The following is an 18120-nucleotide window of genomic DNA, read 5'->3' on the forward strand; positions in this document are numbered from 1 at the left end:
AATTGTGGGTCCTTCTAGTTGTGGCATGTGGGATGCCACCTCAGGGTGGCTTGATGAGCAGTGCCGTGTCAGCGCCCAGGATCCGAATGGGTGAAACCCTGGGCCACCGAAGCAGTGCATGTGAACTTCACCACTCAGCCACGGGTCCGGCCCTGTGAAGACCATTTTTGTATCACCTCTGATCAAGTGGGTTATCAGAATTATCCTAATTTGATGAATTACCACTTCTGGTTCTTGCATGTCTTCTTCATATCCATAAAAGTCATTGTTGCAATTTGACTCTCTGATCACTTTATTTTTTAGTAAAAGCAGATAACTAGCAGTAAGTCAGAAGATGAAGTAGTAAGGTTCTGTGATCCCAAAAGTGTTAGGGATGTACTTCCTAGGAAAAGAAGTTAAACTATTCAAGATGGTTTATCCTTCCTTTAAAGACAATCCTAAATAGAATTCAAATTCTTTCTTATAATTTAGGTTCAGTTTAGAGCATATTTATTGTTTAACAGCTGTTCTCAATTTCTTTAGAGATCAGAGTTTAACATTATATTAAGAGGTAAGTACATTGGGGGCCCAGCCTTGTGGCGTAGTGGTTAAGTTTGGCACACTTTGCTTTGGCTGCTCAGGTTTGCAGGTTCAGATCCTGGGTGCAGACTTATGCCACTTATCAGCCATGCTGAGGCAGTGACCCACATACAAAAATAGAGGAAGATTGGCACAGATGTTAGCTCAGGGCTAATCTTCCACAAGACGAAATAAAGCGGAAGATTGGCAGCAGATGTTAGGTCAGGGCGAATATTCCTCACCAGAAAAAAAAAGGCGAGTATGTTATAACAATCCATAGGATAACCAGGTCTATCATAAGTGTGAATAGATGTTTATCCTAAACTTTTGTAAATTAGTTTCACATAAATTATGTGTTGTACTCTTAACCTTTTCTTATCTATTCCATTTTCTAACTCTTTAATGTAATACTTTCATTCGATCCTTTTTTTCTATGCCTGTAGTTTTATATATCTGAGCCTATACCAGAATGTTAAAGTACCTGACTAATACCAAGCACAACTTGAATAGAGATAGAATGTATAAATTAATATAGACTTTTTCCCCTTAATGTTTTATTCTTCCAAATCATTCTAGGAGCAGAGTATAGTTTCCACATTTAAATTTTGCTTCTTCCTTCCAAGAGGCATAGAGAAAGAGAAATTAAAGTCCTGTTATATAATAGGTCTTATTCAAGTAAATAGGATTTTTATTAACGGTACTGTATCCTACTTTATACCTCTTAATATTTTGTTTTTATTAATACTAATAATTGGCACCACTGATTTAGCACTTATTAAAGGTATATTCTGCCCCTCCGGCATCCTCCCCACTTTTAGAGAGCTAAATGATATATGAGCATTTTAGACTCTTCATGCTTAACTCAACGTTTCCCAAATTTATTTGACCTCAGGTTCTTTTCTTATGGGGAGCATTTCACAGGATTAGTTGTTTCAAAGAACACAATTTGGGAAATGCTGCCTAGTTAAAATTTTTTTTAACTTTTTATTAAGATTATGATAGTTTACAACCTTGTGAAATTTCAGTTGTACATTACTGTCAGTCATGTTGTAGGTGCACCACTTCACCCTTTGTGCCCTCCCTCCACCCCCCTTTCCCCGGGTAACCACCAATCAGTTCTCTTTGTCTAGTTAAAATTTTTAACTGATAAATATTTAGTAATGGCTGCCAGTTCCTTTAATAATATTGAATTGCTCTTTTAAAGTCTTTTTTAAGCCCTAAACACACACATGCACTAATGTTTAATGTAGGAAAATTAGAAAATACAATGAAACACACCACCTCTTGGTAATCACTCTCTTTGTGTAGTCCTCTCTTATATTGAATCTAGGCTGAAGAAAGTGATGCTGGACCACTTCTGGGTCTAAATTTTAAGAGGGCCTGGCAGCTTCCTCTTTGTGCTCTTTGGAGCCCTGAGTCCAACATAGGAGTCAGGCTATCCTGTTGTAGAGAGAGTTGTGGTGAGGGAAAGGCCCTGAAGGTAACTTGTTTTGTTTACTGTTTTATCTCCCTGGTGCCCAGATCAAAGCCTGGCAAATAGTCTCTGTAATATGAGTGAATAAATGTATGCATAATAGGGATGACACTTGACTTTGTCCCATCATAGTCTGCTCTAGTCATCCATTTCCTAGTTGATATGGTATTATTAGACAGATTAAATGAAAATGGCTTGTTTAGTTGGTGAGAAGTTTGGTAGTGGTGATATTTTTATTGACTATTTTGAGAAATTGTTTTAAATTGAAAATTAAACCGAAGTTATACTGGAGAAGAAACAGATTTTTTTTCCTGTTTTTATGATAAAAGATGCTTTTAAAAAGTCGGAGAGGCTGGCCCCGTGGCCGAGTGGTTAAATCGCGTGCTGTGCTTCGGTGGCCCAGGGTTTTGCCAGTTCAAATCCTGGACACAGACATGGCACTGCTCATCAAGCCATGCTGAGGTGGCATCCCACATGCCACAACTAGAAGGACCCACAATAAAAATACACAACTATGTACTGGGGGGCTTTGGGAGAAAAATAAAAAAAAATCAGGGATACCCATTATACCTGTCTCCTTTACAGTGGTGTACTGTGGAAAAGTTTGGATCTTCTGTCAGTATGTTGGTTATGTCTTGAGCTGATGATGGTAATTTTGTAGTAGGAAACTTGCCATAAATTATATATTATATGTGCATGCATTTATCTTCTTAAACTTTTAACCTCCTATTTGTTAGGAATGTGATTAAGTTTTTATTTTAATATGATTGCACTGTTTTATTTTATAGGTCCATTCAAAAGCTTGGTGAATTGAACATTGGAATGGATGGCCTTGGTAATGAGGTATCGGTGCTCAACCAGCAATGTAATGGGAGCAAAGGCAATGGATCTAATAATTCTTCTGTAACTAGTTTTCCTACACCACCCCAAGACTCTAGTCAGAGATTAACACATGATGCTTCAAATATTCACGCAAGCACTCCTTGTAATCCTGGATTAACAAATCACGTACCGTTTCTTGAGGAATCACCTCCTTGTGGAAACCAAATGTAAGTGCTTTACTTTGTAAAACCTGGAAATATTAACTTTCTATTAATAAATAGAAACATAGAAAGTTGAACTTCTCTTTGAAGCCTTACAAATAGAAGCTTTTGGAACTCATTACCTGCCAATTTTTTTTTTATCTGCCTTCATTTATGTACATTCTTTTCTACTAACTTTTAAGTCTCTTAATAGTCTTTATTCTCCTATTACTCTTTTTGCTTTCTTACCACCAAGACAATTCTGTTTTTTATAAGCCACCTTACTCAGAAATCATACAGTTTTAGCTTTTCTTCTCCCTGATTTTTTTCTTGCCAAGTAGATCTAGCTACCATACTCCTTACCCACAACACACACTCACTTTGTATACACCTTCTTTCCAATACATATCAATTTTTATTCAAATCAGTATTCAGTTTTAACATTACTACAGTCATGTAAATGTTATTTACAACTGAGTCATGTAGTATAATATGATTATATTTCCTTTTTCTACAACTTTTTGTTTTTCATGGGGACAGTAATTGTCTCATGTTTGATGTGCGTGTATATGTGTGCACATGCATAGTTTTCTTAGTACCTATCACTAAATTATCTGCAGATGCTTTGTCAGAACTTTAAAATCATAAAACTCCTTTCATTATGGTAAAAAATAACAGATACTTTCTCTTTCCTTTTTTTTTCCCTGGGAGACAGCCCAGCAGGATCACTGCTGCTTCACTTTATATTCATTGTTTTTAGACCATTTTATTCAGGCCTAGAGAGTCTTGAGACTTCTTTTCGTCATTCTCCTAGGAATTTCCTTTGCCTCTTCCTTGTATTGGACCCCCTGTTTTCAGGATCTCATGTAGTTTCCTGAAAAGAGATACATCAGAGGTGATGTTTCCGAGACCTTGCATGTCTAAATATTTCACATTTGATTTGTTAGTATAGCTGGGTATAGAATCATAGGATGGAAATCATTCCTCAGAGTTTCAAAGGCATTGTTACATGATCTTTTAGTTTCAGTGTTCTTATTTAGAGGTCTGATGTCATTGTGACCTGATCCTTTGTATGAGGCTAGCTGCTTTATCCACTCTGGAATTTTTTAGGACTTTCTCTTCCCCGATGTTCTGAAACTTGATGATGATACACCTCTAGCTGGGTCTGTTTTCACTTCATTCTGCTGGGTACTTCATGGGCTCTTGTAAGCTGGAAACTTAAGTTCTGGGAAATTGAAAAATATTATTTATTTAGCATTTCCTCACCTCCAGTTTTTATCGATTAAATTTTTTTCTGCTACCATATTATTTTCTAAGCTCCTTTTTATTCTATAATAGTCTTAAAAATTTGTTTTTATGTCTTGTTCTTATTTCCTGGATTCATCATTTCCTCTTATATATCTAAAGATTTTAATTATGCTTTTGTAGCTTTTGTTTTCTGAATTGTCTGTCTTCTTCCAGATTCCTTTTTCTGTTTGTTTTAGTCTTTGACTTTTATCTAGGCTGCTTTCTTCAAGTAACTGGAAATCTTTGACTATCTGTAAAGAGTGAGGCATTTAAAAAAAATTGGTTACAATGAAGGGCTACATATATGGATGGATCTGTCTATCTGTTAGCCTCACAAAAAAAGTGATCAAGTGGAAACATTCTATTATTATGGGACCCTCAACTGTCAGTTTCTGTTACTCTTTTCTCCTGAAAAGCAATCTGAGTTCCTGCCTGGGGTAGGATTTAAGCATAGAAGCAAAGATTCTGGAAGTAAGCAGGGGAAAAGTACTTGACATCTCACTGTAAAATTTGTGGACTTTGACTTAATCTCCTTTCCAGAGTGGCTTCTCACTCCTTATGACTATGCTTGGTGTCACTGAGTCCAGAGCCTCTTAATAAATGGCTCCAAAGAGTAACTTTGACTGGGGTCAGTGAGGGTCATTTGCCAAAAAAATAAATATTAGAGATTGAAAGGATAAATTAATTTCATTTCTGTTTTGATATTCAGAGTAAACTTTGTTTGAATTTCTGCTCACACAGCTCATCAGAACATTCGGTCATTAAGCCACCCCTTGGAGATTCTTCAGGGAATCTGTCACGGTCAAGAGGGGAAGAGGTAATACTGTGGGGAAGGAGGTTTTGTTATTTTTATATATACTTGCAAATTTTGCTAAGGAATTCTCAATTCAAAAAAAGACCATTTTTAGAAATAACCATTATTGTTAATGCTGATATTTATCTCAAGGTAGTTGAGCTTTCACAGGGCTAAGTGAAGAGGTTGCCTTAGAAAGCACATTTGAGAGTATTCATGTTAATGGCCCAGTAGTGATCTTGGCACATGAGCTGGGGCTGTGCACTACTCTCTGAACTCGGTGGTTAATTTGTTCAGATATTATTTGTATCTCCTTTGGGCTTCTCATCAATGCATCTGTTTTTTGCTTTGGGACCACACATCCTTCCCTAACTAGTATACAGCTTCACTCTATCTTATTTTCCCTAGTTCAGATTTTAACCTCATAAACAAAGTCATTATTTAGATGCTTATGGGGCCAAACAAGTAACATAAATGAATAAAGTTCATCAGTTTTGTGATAAGCACGTAGGAATATTTGTCCTGTGCACAAATAATTATGCTCGCCTAGTGTTTCCAGTTCTTTTGATTTTCAAGAAGAGCTATAAATGTAGATTTTCATGTGTAATTTATTTTTTAAATGGCAACAAATTTAAAAAATTTTAAACATACTGGAGAAGAACAAATAAAGTTAGTTTGTGGCTCTGCCACTTTTGCTATAAAGCAACCCTTAGTAATTATTAATTTACTATAGCCCATTTAATCAATTAGTCATTCCCCTCCATTTTTCTATTATCTACTGTGCTATTCATTTGGCAAACAGTCACATTTCATATATATGGATTAATGGAAAATGTAGCATTTCTAGTCAGATAAATTCATATGAATAGTATAAGAATTCAGTTCAATTACATAAGACAAACATAATGTGACATATCAGATTTACCTCCTACTCCCCCCTGAGGATGTATTACATGAATACATAAAAGTCTGGGTAGGGAGGGATATAATCTCTTCATCACTATAGTCAATTAGGGTCCTAGAGCTCTGAGGATGCAACCAGAGCTGAAGTGATTTGCCTTTGTGTGTGTACACTTGACATTCATACTTCCCAAAGATAGCATTTGGTTGGGTCTGTTGACTACATGCAGTCTGGAGGTCCCTATTCCAGGTACAGTCAGTCCTGATCAGGGTAGCAGGATGATTTCAAATGATGCCAACAGCAGGAGTCACCAGAGCTTTTATACAGAACTGCTTCAAGTTGCCTTCCTCAGAAGAGGGCTGTGGACAGACAAGTCAACAGTTTAAAATAAAAATGAGGCTCAAATTAAATGTTCTGATTAAAATTATTTTTACAGTTTTAAAAGGGTATTTTATAATTTCAGTTTGAAATATTAAAGTATTCGTTGCTGGAAATAATGGCAATTTTTTTAACCCTAAATGGATTAAATAGTTGTCCTTTATACTTCCTATTTTTAGAAAAAGGCGATGCTCCGTTGTTTTTGTAGAACTATATATGTGGGCTATTTTTTCCTTGACGGTTAAAGAGAATTTAACATGGGAATGCATAGTCTTATATTTTGTCATAGTAAGTGAAGAAAAACTTGAATGTCTTTGAGCTCTCTGAACTTAGTTTAGCAATGAGTAGCAAAAAATAGAAACATCAGGGTTAATTTAGATTTACCATTTAAAAGATTATATGATTGTAAGTAGTGAACATAAGGTGATAAAGTGAATAATATTGTTCAAATGAATTTAAAATGGGATAAAGATGAATTCTTTTGAATTCATTTTTTTAATAGGATAACTTTCATGTTCCTTCTTTCCATAGGATGACAAATCAAAAAAGCAGTTTGTTTGTATTAATACCCTAGAAGACACACAAGCTGTTAGAGCAGTGGCTTTTCATCCAGGTGGTGGTTTATATGCTGTTGGTTCAAATTCAAAAACTCTGAGAGTATGTGCCTATCCAGAAGTAATTGATCCAAGGTAAGGATAGATGGTTTGTACTGTCATTCTTGCTTCATTTTTTAATTAGTTACATTGGTCCTTTTTTCAGAATTGCCATTCAGTACTGTTTAATTTTTGTTTCCTTTTATTAAATCTTTTTTTTTTTAAAGATTGGCACCTGAGCTAACAACTGTTGCCAATCTTCTTTTTTTTTTCCTACTTTTTTCTCCCCAAATTCCCCCAGTGTATAGTTGTATATTTTTTAGTTGTGGGTCCTTCTAGTTGTGGCATGTGGGACACCACCTCGGCATAGCCTGATGAGCGGTCCCATGTCTGCACCCAGGATCGGAACTGGTGAAACCCTGGACTGCTGAAGTGGAGCACGTGAACTTAAACACTCGGCCATGGGGCTGGCCCCAAACCTTTTTTTCTTTTTAAAAAAACTTTAAAAAATTTTTTTATTTGGTGGGGAAGATTGTCTCTGAGCTAACATCTGTGCCAGTCCTCTTCCACTTTGTATGTGGGACGCTGCCACAGTAGGCTTCATGAGTGGTGTGTAAGTCTGCCTGGGATCCAAACCTGTGAATCCTGTGCCACCAAAGTGGAGCACGCAGCTTAACTACTACACCTCCAGGCCGGCCCCTCTTTTTATTAAGCTTTAAAATTTTTGTTTTCAATGCTTACGAAATACATAAGAATCATAAACTAACTTTATAAGTTTTTTCATAAAAGGTTTTCAATTAGGCCATTGTTCATTCAATACTCTAGTCTTCTTTATTTCCATGGCTTTTATATTTTTTTATCTGAAAGATCCTTATATTCCAATTAAATTACATAAGATAGAGACAAAGTAATGCTAGTTATAGACTTTGAGAAAATAAAAAATTTCTTACAATAATAGCTTCAAACAAGTATTAGGTTGAACTATATGAAATTGCTGATATTTGACCATGTTGAAATTGGTCAACCTAACCATGATTTTACCCTCTTGTTTTAACAGATTATGGGATTTGAAAATAAGACATATGTCTATAAAGGCATATGCCACTAAAAATGGGCATATGACCTTATCTATAAGGGGTAAATTCTTTAAAGTTACTAAGAAAGCAAATAGCTTAGGTACAACCTCAGAGAACATTGAATTTCATTCTTTGATCAGGTACTCTTTTTGTCAATTTATTTGTTAAGCCTTTTACTATGAAAATAAATTGGCGGGACTGGCCCTGTGGCTGAGTGGTTAAGTTCACATGCTCCGTTTCGGTGGCCCAGGGTTTCGCTGGTTCGAATCCTGGGCTTGGACATGGCACTGCTTGTCAAGCCATGCTGAGGTGGCATCCCACATGCCACAACTAGAAGGACCCACAACTAAAAATACACAACTATGTACTGGGGGCTTTGGGAGAAAAAGGAAAAATAAAATCTTAAAAAAAAATAAAATTAAAAAAATAAACAGATTGGCATAATAGAGATAATGAGCTATTTTGTAGATTTTGTGACTAGAGAAATGAATGCCACAAATGGAATAGTTTTCATACCAGTAGACAAAACCACGAAACAAAACAAGCTACAGAACTTTAAAATTCTACATATAAAAAGCAGTACATGTCATAGTATGTTTTGGAAATGTTTTACAACTATTAAGACTTTTTTATTATAACCCCAGTTTGGAGAACAGATAGCTGAGATTATTTATTTGCATTTTGGGGGGTATCTTTTTATCTGAAACCAGAAATTTAGGCTTTTGGACTGCAGTAGCATTTAAAGGTTGGGAAAGCGAATAGGGTTCATGTTAGGTGACAGTATTATAATTTATTGGTGCTCATTGTGTTAGTCAAGTAGGAATACATGAGAAAGAATAGGCTGAATTCCAGATCAGGGAGTGGAAAATAGCAATAATTCTGGAGGCAGAGCCAAAGACTTAGATATTTAGGCTTAACCTGATCTCAAGGTAACTTTCTTCTCTTTTGTATTTCTTCTGCTGGCACAGATGTTTCATAGACTGTTCATGAAGAAACTGATTTTTATGAAAATAAGTTTGTTTATTTAAGCAATATATTTTGAGCTCCTTTTATGTGCTAGTTACTATTCTAGGCTGTAGGGATAGTTGTGAGTAAAACAAACATGTTCATTGACTTCATGGAACTTCTGGTTTAGTGGGGAAGATGGATATTATGCAGATAGACACACCAATACGTATAATTATTCATTGTGGTAAGTGTTATGAAGAAAAAGTACAAGGTGCTGTAACAGAGTAAAACGGGAGATAAGAGGACTGGGGAGTCAGAGAAAGGTCTCTGAGGAAGAGGTATTAAAGCTGAGGATGAGTAGAACCTAGCCATGTGAAGAGAATGGAGAAGATAGTCAACAGGGGGGACATAAGTGAGAAACAGCTTGGCCTTTTGAGGAACCATAGTAGGTTCAGATTGGCTGGAGTATTGGGAGCTGGAGTGTGATGAGGCTACAGGGATAGTCATGAACTAAATTATGCAGAGCTTTATAGCCATTTTGGGTTTTATCCTGAGTGCGGTGGGAAGCTGCTGAAAGTTTTGAACAGAGCTGTGTTGTGATCTAAGTATAGCTTGAGATGATCACTCTGGCGGTGGGTCAGATGGCAATAAGAGTGGGTGCTAGGAGAAGGGTAGGAGGCCGTTGTTGTCGATGGCAGTGGAGATGGAACAAAATGGATAGAGGTAAAATCTTTTTAAAAAAAGAACTAGTAGGCCCTGGCAGTGAATTGGATGTGTGACTAAAAAGGGAATCTTTTGATTTGATCTATGTTCCAGATCAATATTAAACACCTTCTATGTTTTGTAGATTTGTCAGTCTTCTTTCTTGTTTCTTAATTTTGAAAATTTTCAAGCATACACAAAAGTAGAGACAGAAATCCAATAGTTGTCAAGATTTTTATGTTTACTTCATCCGTTTTGTTTGTTTGTTTACTAAAGTATTTTAATGAATCTCCAAAAACGTACATTTTCTTAAATAGACTTGATGTTATATACCTAATAAAATCTTTAGTATCCTTATATTAGTCTGTGTTTTAAAGTGTAGATAAGATGCTACTACTCCACTGAACCAGTGTTTGACTTCCATTAAAGGCTAAACTCTTGAGGAGCGAGGCATTTAGGACCTTCCACAGCTGTGCCTGCAGCTCCTCACCCACCATTCAGTCTCCAGAATGCCCCGGGCGTCTCCCCTTTAGCCCCACTCTTTCCCAGGCTGAACGCTCAGCTGGTACTTTCCCTATTGTATTTTTTCTTCACTGAAGCTATTTTCCTGCCTTCATGTTTTTCTGTAAAAATGTCTGTAAATGTAAATGTAAAAATTTAAAATGTAAAAATCTTCTGTAAAAATGTAAAGCTGTCCTTTAAAGCCTAGTACTTTGTACTGGACTGTAACACTTATACTTGCCTTAGTGTCGTGACAACATCTACCTCTCCCAGATTTTAGACTCTGGACAGAGCTCTTGCCTCTTTTATTTTTTATCTGTTTCTGGCCTCCCCTCGGCCCTAGGCAATTGGATATTATATGTTTAATAAACATTTGTTGAGCTTTTTGAATTTGGAAACATTATTAGCTTTTTAAAAATTATTTTCTTTTGTGTTTCTGAGTTAAAAATCTATGAAAAATATGTGAAATGGAGACTTTAATATCCTGTTTCCTATATGGTCTGAAATAGCTTAGTCTAATAATGGTTTATAATTTTACTTTTGGATTTTAAATATGCTTTAAATTTATTTCTTCTAAGATTTTGAAAATTGTTATTAACCTTTTGTATGATACTCTTTTTTTTTTTTTTTTGAAAGATTTTATTTTTTTCCTTTTTCTCCCCAAAGCCCCCAGGTACATAGTTGCATATTCTTAGTTGTGGGTCCTTCTAGTTGTGGCATGTGGGACGCTGCCTCAGTGTGGTTTGATGAGCAGTGCCATGTCCGCGCCCAGGATTCGAACTGACAAAACACTGGGCCGCCTGCAGCGGAGCGCGCAAACTTAACCGCTCGGCCACGGGGCCAGCCCCTGTATGATACTCTTTTTGCCCCCACCCTCAAGAACAACCATAATATAGAACGCCATATCCATTAACTTTAGCAAGCAAGAAATTGAAATATCTTTCTGTAATTTTTCTTTTTAGTGCACATGACATCCCTAAGCAGCCAGTGGTACGTTTTAAAAGGAATAAACATCATAAGGGATCCATTTACTGTGTGGCCTGGAGTCCTTGTGGACAGTTACTAGCAACAGGATCAAATGATAAATACGTGAAAGTGCTGCCCTTCAATGCAGAGACTTGTAATGCAACAGGTAGGGCCCAAGTATGTGAACAGTAGCTTACCAATGTATTCTTTATGTTTTCCCCATGTTATATCTCTGACATATCTCTGTATTGTCTTTAATAAAATCTAAGAATATAGCCTTAAGAAGCATTTTTTTACATTCTAATTGCTTCGTTATATTTGTGAGGCATTATTTTTTTCAGTAAGTTCTTACAGGTGGCTAGGTGCTACCTAATCCTTAGAAAATTATTATCAGAAAAATAACTTTTAAATAACTACCAGATATATATTAATGAATATTTTCTGGAGAGTATCTGTCTTCTCTTTCATTTCTTTGGGATGAAAGACAAGATGGGTCTGTTTTAGGGATGATGGTAACTGATCAGTATTTTGATTTCTTGAAGTTCTTTGCTTAGCAAAGTGAAATTAATTATAATATTAATCCCTAAATGAAAACTTAAACCATACCATTCTACCATTATTCTTGGTCAGTTCTGAGGCAGTTTAACAATCTCAAATTATCATAGTAAGTTGAGCAGCATCTTTTTTTTTTAATTCTTATTGCTGTTTCAGGACCGGATCTGGAATTTAGTATGCATGATGGGACAATTAGAGACTTGGCATTTATGGAAGGCCCAGAAAGTGGTGGAGCTATTTTGATAAGTGCTGGAGCAGGAGACTGTAACATTTACACAACTGATTGTCAAAGAGGACAGGGCCTGCATGCTCTGAGTGGACATACCGGTATGTGATTCAGTCTCAGGTGCTGCTTTTCTTTTTGTTCAACTCATGCTTTCCCCTCCTCTGTGTTTTCACTAATAGAGTATATTTTATCAAAAGAGATTCCCTCAAGACAGGACATTTTTATTTCCAAAATTTAAATTGTAACTTTATTAAATTGTAAATTAAATTGTAACACAGCAGTGATGGCTAACATTTCCCTGTGTGCTAAATCCTTTAGTACACGTAATTCCTTAATTTAATCCTCACAACAACCTTATGAGGCAGTAAGTTTTATCCCCATCTTACACATGAAAAAAGCGAAAATTTAAAAGGCAAATGACTTGTCCAATATCTTAGGGGTAAACGTGGCAGAACTGAGATGTGACCCCAGGGTCTGTCTCTTCCAAAGCTGGTGATCCAACCCCACAGTCTTGTGCTTCCTCTGTGGAAACTTGGCTATAATTTCAAAGGATAATTTTTTTTCAGTACTAATTATGATGCCCTGAAATACTGAATCACCAAAAAAGATTAAGTTTGTTCAGTATGGTTTTGAAGCTGTGTGTTTTACTGAATTTTAATTTTTTGAAAATAGCCAATATATTTGGTATATGTGGAAAATCTCTACCACATAGTATATTTGATTAACCAGACCATCACATGCCCAATAATAAGGAGTACTTAGCTATGAATGTGTTATAGAAAAGTACTATTCCACAATAATAACCGAGTGTATGATCTTTTATAGGGCATATTTTAGCACTTTATACCTGGAGTGGCTGGATGATTGCATCTGGTTCTCAGGATAAGACTGTTAGATTTTGGGATCTTCGAGTACCAAGCTGTGTTCGTGTTGTTGGCACAACATTCCATGGAACTGGTAGGTTTTTCTGGAATTTAGATGAATTTATATGAGAAAGAAACTTTATAAATTGCACTTGCTTACCTCCTCTCCCCTGCAACATATATGTTAAAAAAGATAGGAACAATAGTAAAATAAATACTTGGTATTTTATTGATTACTTTAAATTATTTCAAAATGCTTTTATCTGTTACTTTATTTGTACACATAATATTCAGCCTAGGAAACTGAGGCCCAGGGAGATTAAGTATCATGTTCCAAATTATTCTCTTAGCCAGGGCCATTGTAGAACTAAGACCTTTAAAAAACATTTTTTAAAATGCATGCACATGACAAAAATTGAAATTGAACAAAAAGGGTATACCATTTTCTTCCCACTCCTCTTCCTTGGTGTCTTTCCCTAAGGGACCAGTTTCTTATTTTTTCTTCTGGAAATATTCTGTAAGTATGTAATCAAAAAGCTTATATATGTCATAATTTCTTTTCTCCTTTAAACACACACACACAAATAGTAGCAAGTAATACATGCCTTGCTTTTTTTTTTTTGGTAAGGAAGATTGGGCCTGAGCTAACATCTGTTGCCAATCTTCCTCTTTTTTTTTCCTCCCCTTAGCCCCAGTATGTAGTTGTATTTCTTAGTTGTAAGTCCTTCTGGTTCTTCTCTGTGGGATGCTCACAGTGCATGGCTTGATAAGTGGTGTGTAGATTCACGCCCAGGATCTGAACCCATGAACCCTGGGCCGCCGAAGCAGAGCACATAAACTTAACCACTATGCCACTAGGCCAGCCCTAGCCTTGCTTTTTCGACTTAACAATATATCTTGGTTTGTTGCATGTAAACGGAGGCTACTGCTCTTTGCATTGTCTCACCTTTTAAAACACTAAATCTAAGAGTGACACAATATTCTGCCATTGTGTTTATTTTACTTTAGAGTCTTTTTTCTGCCTTTGTAGTTTTTTTTTTTCTAAGATTTTATTTTTTTCCTTTTTCTCCCCAAAGCCCCCCAGTACATAGTTGTATATTCTTCCTTGTGGGTCCTTCTAGTTGTGGCATGTGGGACGCCGCCTCAGAGTGGCTCGATGAGCGGTGCCATGTCCGCACCCAAGATTCGAACCAATGAAACATTGGGCCGCCTGCAGCGGAGTGCGTGAATTTAACCATTCGGCCACAGGGCCAGCCCCCTGCCTTTGTAGTTTTTAATAGCAATTCTGTGGCACTATTCCAAGTGAAAAGGCCTGCCTTATATACTTAATTTTTGGTGGGTTTTTTTTGATGCTTTATTTATTCTCTTGACTTTAATGGACCCTTTTCTCTACTTTGCTTTAAACCAGATTTGATTTGTTACAGTAAATTTGAGTCTGGAACACACACACACATGTATAATTATATTTTTATATCTGAATATGTGATCATTGATTTGTTAAAGTTTAGTTGGCATTATTATCAAAGTTAATGTATAACAGTTAAAAGAACTAAATAGTTCAATAAGGCTTATTATTAAGAAAAACAGCATTGCCCTGGGATTCACCCCTGCCCTCCAGCCCCTGCCTCACTTCCCATTTCTCAGAAGCAACCAACCATTTTTAACTTTTGTAGCAGTTTTATTTTTGTGTTTATTTCCATATTTCTAAATAACATTCCTGTAACCATAGTTTTAGGATTTATTTTCTTCCCACCATAGAAAACGAAGATTTAACTTTTCATGTCCCTTTCTGACTCCTACCATCCCTCATCCACTTACATACTCCATGTCTCCCATCCTTTCAATGTAGTTTTATCAATTTTGGTAAGATCAGTATTCATTGTTTACTTTATTTTAACCATGTAGCTGCTATTCCTATCTTTTTTTTTCTTTTCTTCCATGTCTTTTTGTTTTCCTTGGTGTTAAAAATTGTATTTTTTTGTTTGTTTGTTTGTTTGCTTAGTTTCTATACGCTTATCACTAATTTATCTCCAAACTCCCCCCTACTTGTCTAAATTATTTTCAATCCCTTTTCTCTCCTTTTCAGGGTCTTCATTTTTTTTATCTTCTTTCTCTTGCAATATTAACATCTCCTTCTCTACTGGATCTCTCCTTCTCTACCATATATAACAAAAATTTTGTAGAATTGGCAATGCCTAAAAGTTCCCCTGTTGACCTCCGTATTCTCCTTCTAGCTCTCACTCTAAATTTTTGCTCCCTTTCTTACCCAGCTGTCTCAAAGGTCTTGCCTATATATGCTGTTTCCCGTTTTCCCATCCTCAGTCTACAACTTACTCCAGTCTGTCTCCTGCTGCAACCACTCGAACAAGAACTGCCTTTTTTAAGATCACCAGCAATCTTCATGTTGTCAGATCACTTTTGAATTCTCATTTTACTGCACCTCTCAGCGGCATGCAACACTTGACCTCTTCCTCTTTTCTTTTGGGTTTTCTCCTCCTCTTTTACCTCTTGGAGAACTACCTCTTTGCTGGCTCTTCCTCCTTTGCTCAATCTCTAAATTTAGGCATTCCCTAGAGCTCAGGACTTTTGTCTCCTCTCTTTCTCTAGATGTGTACATCTATTCCCATGGCTTTAAGTATAACTCCTGTGCTGACAGACCTTAAATTTTTATCTCTAGCCCAAACCTCTTCTGTGTGCCGGGCTCGCATTTCTAACCCATCTTCTTGATGTCTCCTTTCGGATATCTCACAGAACACTTCAAACTTAACATGGCTTAAACCAAACTATTGAATCATGACCTCTCCCCTTAAACTAAACTGCCCCAGGCCTCCTCACCTAAGTGGTACCACCCACCCATTGTTCATGCCAGAAACTGTGGAGTCTCCCTGGATCCTTCTCTCTCTCCCCTTTCCTCCAGTATCAATCTATAAACAAATCCTGTTGCGTTAGCCTCCAAAATCTATCTGAAATCCATTTACTACTTTGCATCTTTATTGCCGCCACTCTAGGATGAACCACCACCATCTCTCAACCACTGCAATAGCTTCCTCACTCTCCTCTGCACTTCCTCTTGTGCCTCTTCCAGTCTGTGGTTCACACAGCAGCCAGGGCATATGATACCTTGCTTGCAACACCTCAGTGACTTCTCATTGCTCTTGGGTTCAAGTGCAGACTCTTTACCATGGCCTATGAGACCCTGCTTGATCTAGCATTGTTTACCCATTTAGTCTCATCTCAGATCACTTGCTTCTTTCCTTCAGTTCCTGGAATGCGCCAAACTCTTCCCACCTCCAGTGAATTCACGTGTTATTTCCTTGACCTGAAATGCTCTTCCTTTTCATGGTCGGGTCCTTCTCATCTTTAGGTCTTAGCTTCGGTAGCACCTTGCCAGAGAGGCCTTCTTTGATTGCCCCAGTTGGGACCTCGCCATTATTTTCTATCACTCAACTCCATTTATTTCCTTCATAGCTCTTAACACTATTTAAAATAATATATTTGATTACTTGTTTATTGCTGGTCTCCAATAGATTGTAAGTTTCATAAAGGCAGCAATCATATCTGTTTTATTTCCCAGAGTAGATTTAGCACCTGCTGTAGTATTGGCCCAAAGGAGTAGTTATCTAATAACTTTGTTGAATTAATGAACCTGGATTTCTCTTGGCACCATAAAGTTTTAATCTCGACTCATTTTTCACTCCTTTTTTTTGCGCCCATCTAGGCAGTTGCCAAGACTGTTGATTCTTTATGCAGTTTTTTTCCTAGAATGTCTATCTGTCCTCATTCAGGCCCTTATTCTCTCATTATTCTATTATTCTATCTTGTCTTCAGTGGCCTTCTGTTTTCTATAATCTGTCCATTTTAATTTGATACACACATTTTTACATAGATTAAGCTTCCAAAAGTACTGCTTGGATCATGTAATTCTCATGTCTAGAAATCTGTAGTGATATTTCACCATAAATAGGAAGAAGCTCAAACTGCAGTTTAGCCTTCAAGATGCTTGATGGTCTGGCCTAACCTGCCTTTTATGTTGCAGCTACAAGCTGCCTTTTTTTTTTTTTAAAGATTTTATTTTTTTCCTTTTTCTCAACAAAGCCCCCCAGTACATAGTTGTATATTCTTCGTTGTGGGTCCTTCTAGTTGTAGCATGTGGGACGCTGCCTCAGCGTGGTTTGATGAGCAGTGCCATGTCCGCGCCCAGGATTCGAACTAACGAAACACTGGGCCGCCTGCAGCAGAGCTTGCAAACTTAACCACTCAGCCACGGGGCCAGCCCCTACAAGCTGCCTTTTATGTTAACTTGTTAAACCAAGTAACTCCAGCCAAACTAAGCTAAACATTTTTATACTTTTCTTCTAAATTTTCTCATGTAATTCTTCCTGATCATAATAGCCCTCTTCTTTTCTCTATCAAAATTTCAAGCAAAGATGATTTTTAATTGCATATGTGTATAATAAATACAAACATACACACATTCTATCTCTTATTTATATTGATTGCTGTTCTTCAAGATCTAACTTATGTCCCTTTTTTCTGTGAAGTCTTCCCAGGCCACTTTGGTCTGCAGCAGTGTTCTTTAGCCTTGTTTTCGTTATTGCCCCCACAACGGAGAAAAACTAATTTTTTTCCTAACAAGAGAAATTAAATACCAAGGACTAAGATTTTTTTGGATAGGATTGAGCTCTGGAGGACTACAAATCATTGTTAATGTTTCAGATTTTTTTGTTCCCTGAGAAACATTTTGCATCCCCTTGTGGATGTTATTCCTCCCACTGAGAATGCATAGTCTAGAGTTAGGGCTCCAGCCTGTGGACTCAGAGCTTATTTTCTGTTCCGTTCCTATTGACAGTAAATCACATGTTGCTTTGAGACATTTCCTATACTGTGTCCTAAAACATATTTGTTATTTAATTTCTTGGTCCACCAACTAGACTCTAAGCTGGGTGTGGGAGTATTTCTGGACACTTACCCAGCAGTGAAAAAGTGAATTAGGAAAAGTGGCTCATCTCATCTATTGCATTATAGGTAGTGCTGTCCCAGGGGTTCTCTCAAATGACAAAAAAATGAACCTTTTCATTTCTCACAGAATCTTGCCTCATATCTTACCCCGAAAAAGGACACAAGTGTTTATTGGTTGACTGTTAATTTGGATTTTTCCATAACTGAGCAGTATTGATAAGCTACATTAAATTTTTAGTGTATGGTTCAGTGAACATAATTAGCTGTTGCAGTTAAGCTATATTGATTTTTTCCATATTGAAACTTCCATTCCTCCTG

The 18120-nt window shown here is 36.8% G+C and overlaps 1 protein-coding gene across 8 annotated transcripts in view; it reads left to right on the forward strand.

The window, feature by feature from the left end:
* Window positions 1-18120, forward strand: part of WDR47 (WD repeat domain 47) — a 54875-nt gene that overhangs the window by 33189 nt on the left and 3566 nt on the right. For all 8 annotated transcript variants that reach the window (XM_023641504.2, XM_023641505.2, XM_070268586.1 and 5 more), the window contains 6 exons: window positions 2821-3081; window positions 5083-5158; window positions 6945-7102; window positions 11196-11365; window positions 11911-12081; window positions 12806-12937. In XM_023641504.2, coding sequence (XP_023497272.1) covers window positions 2821-3081; window positions 5083-5158; window positions 6945-7102; window positions 11196-11365; window positions 11911-12081; window positions 12806-12937 — 968 coding nt within the window. The remainder of the gene's footprint in view (window positions 1-2820; window positions 3082-5082; window positions 5159-6944; window positions 7103-11195; window positions 11366-11910; window positions 12082-12805; window positions 12938-18120) is intronic.

Source organism: Equus caballus, chromosome 5 (genome assembly GCF_041296265.1).
Source record: "Equus caballus isolate H_3958 breed thoroughbred chromosome 5, TB-T2T, whole genome shotgun sequence".
Classification (NCBI taxonomy): Eukaryota; Metazoa; Chordata; class Mammalia; order Perissodactyla; family Equidae; genus Equus; species Equus caballus.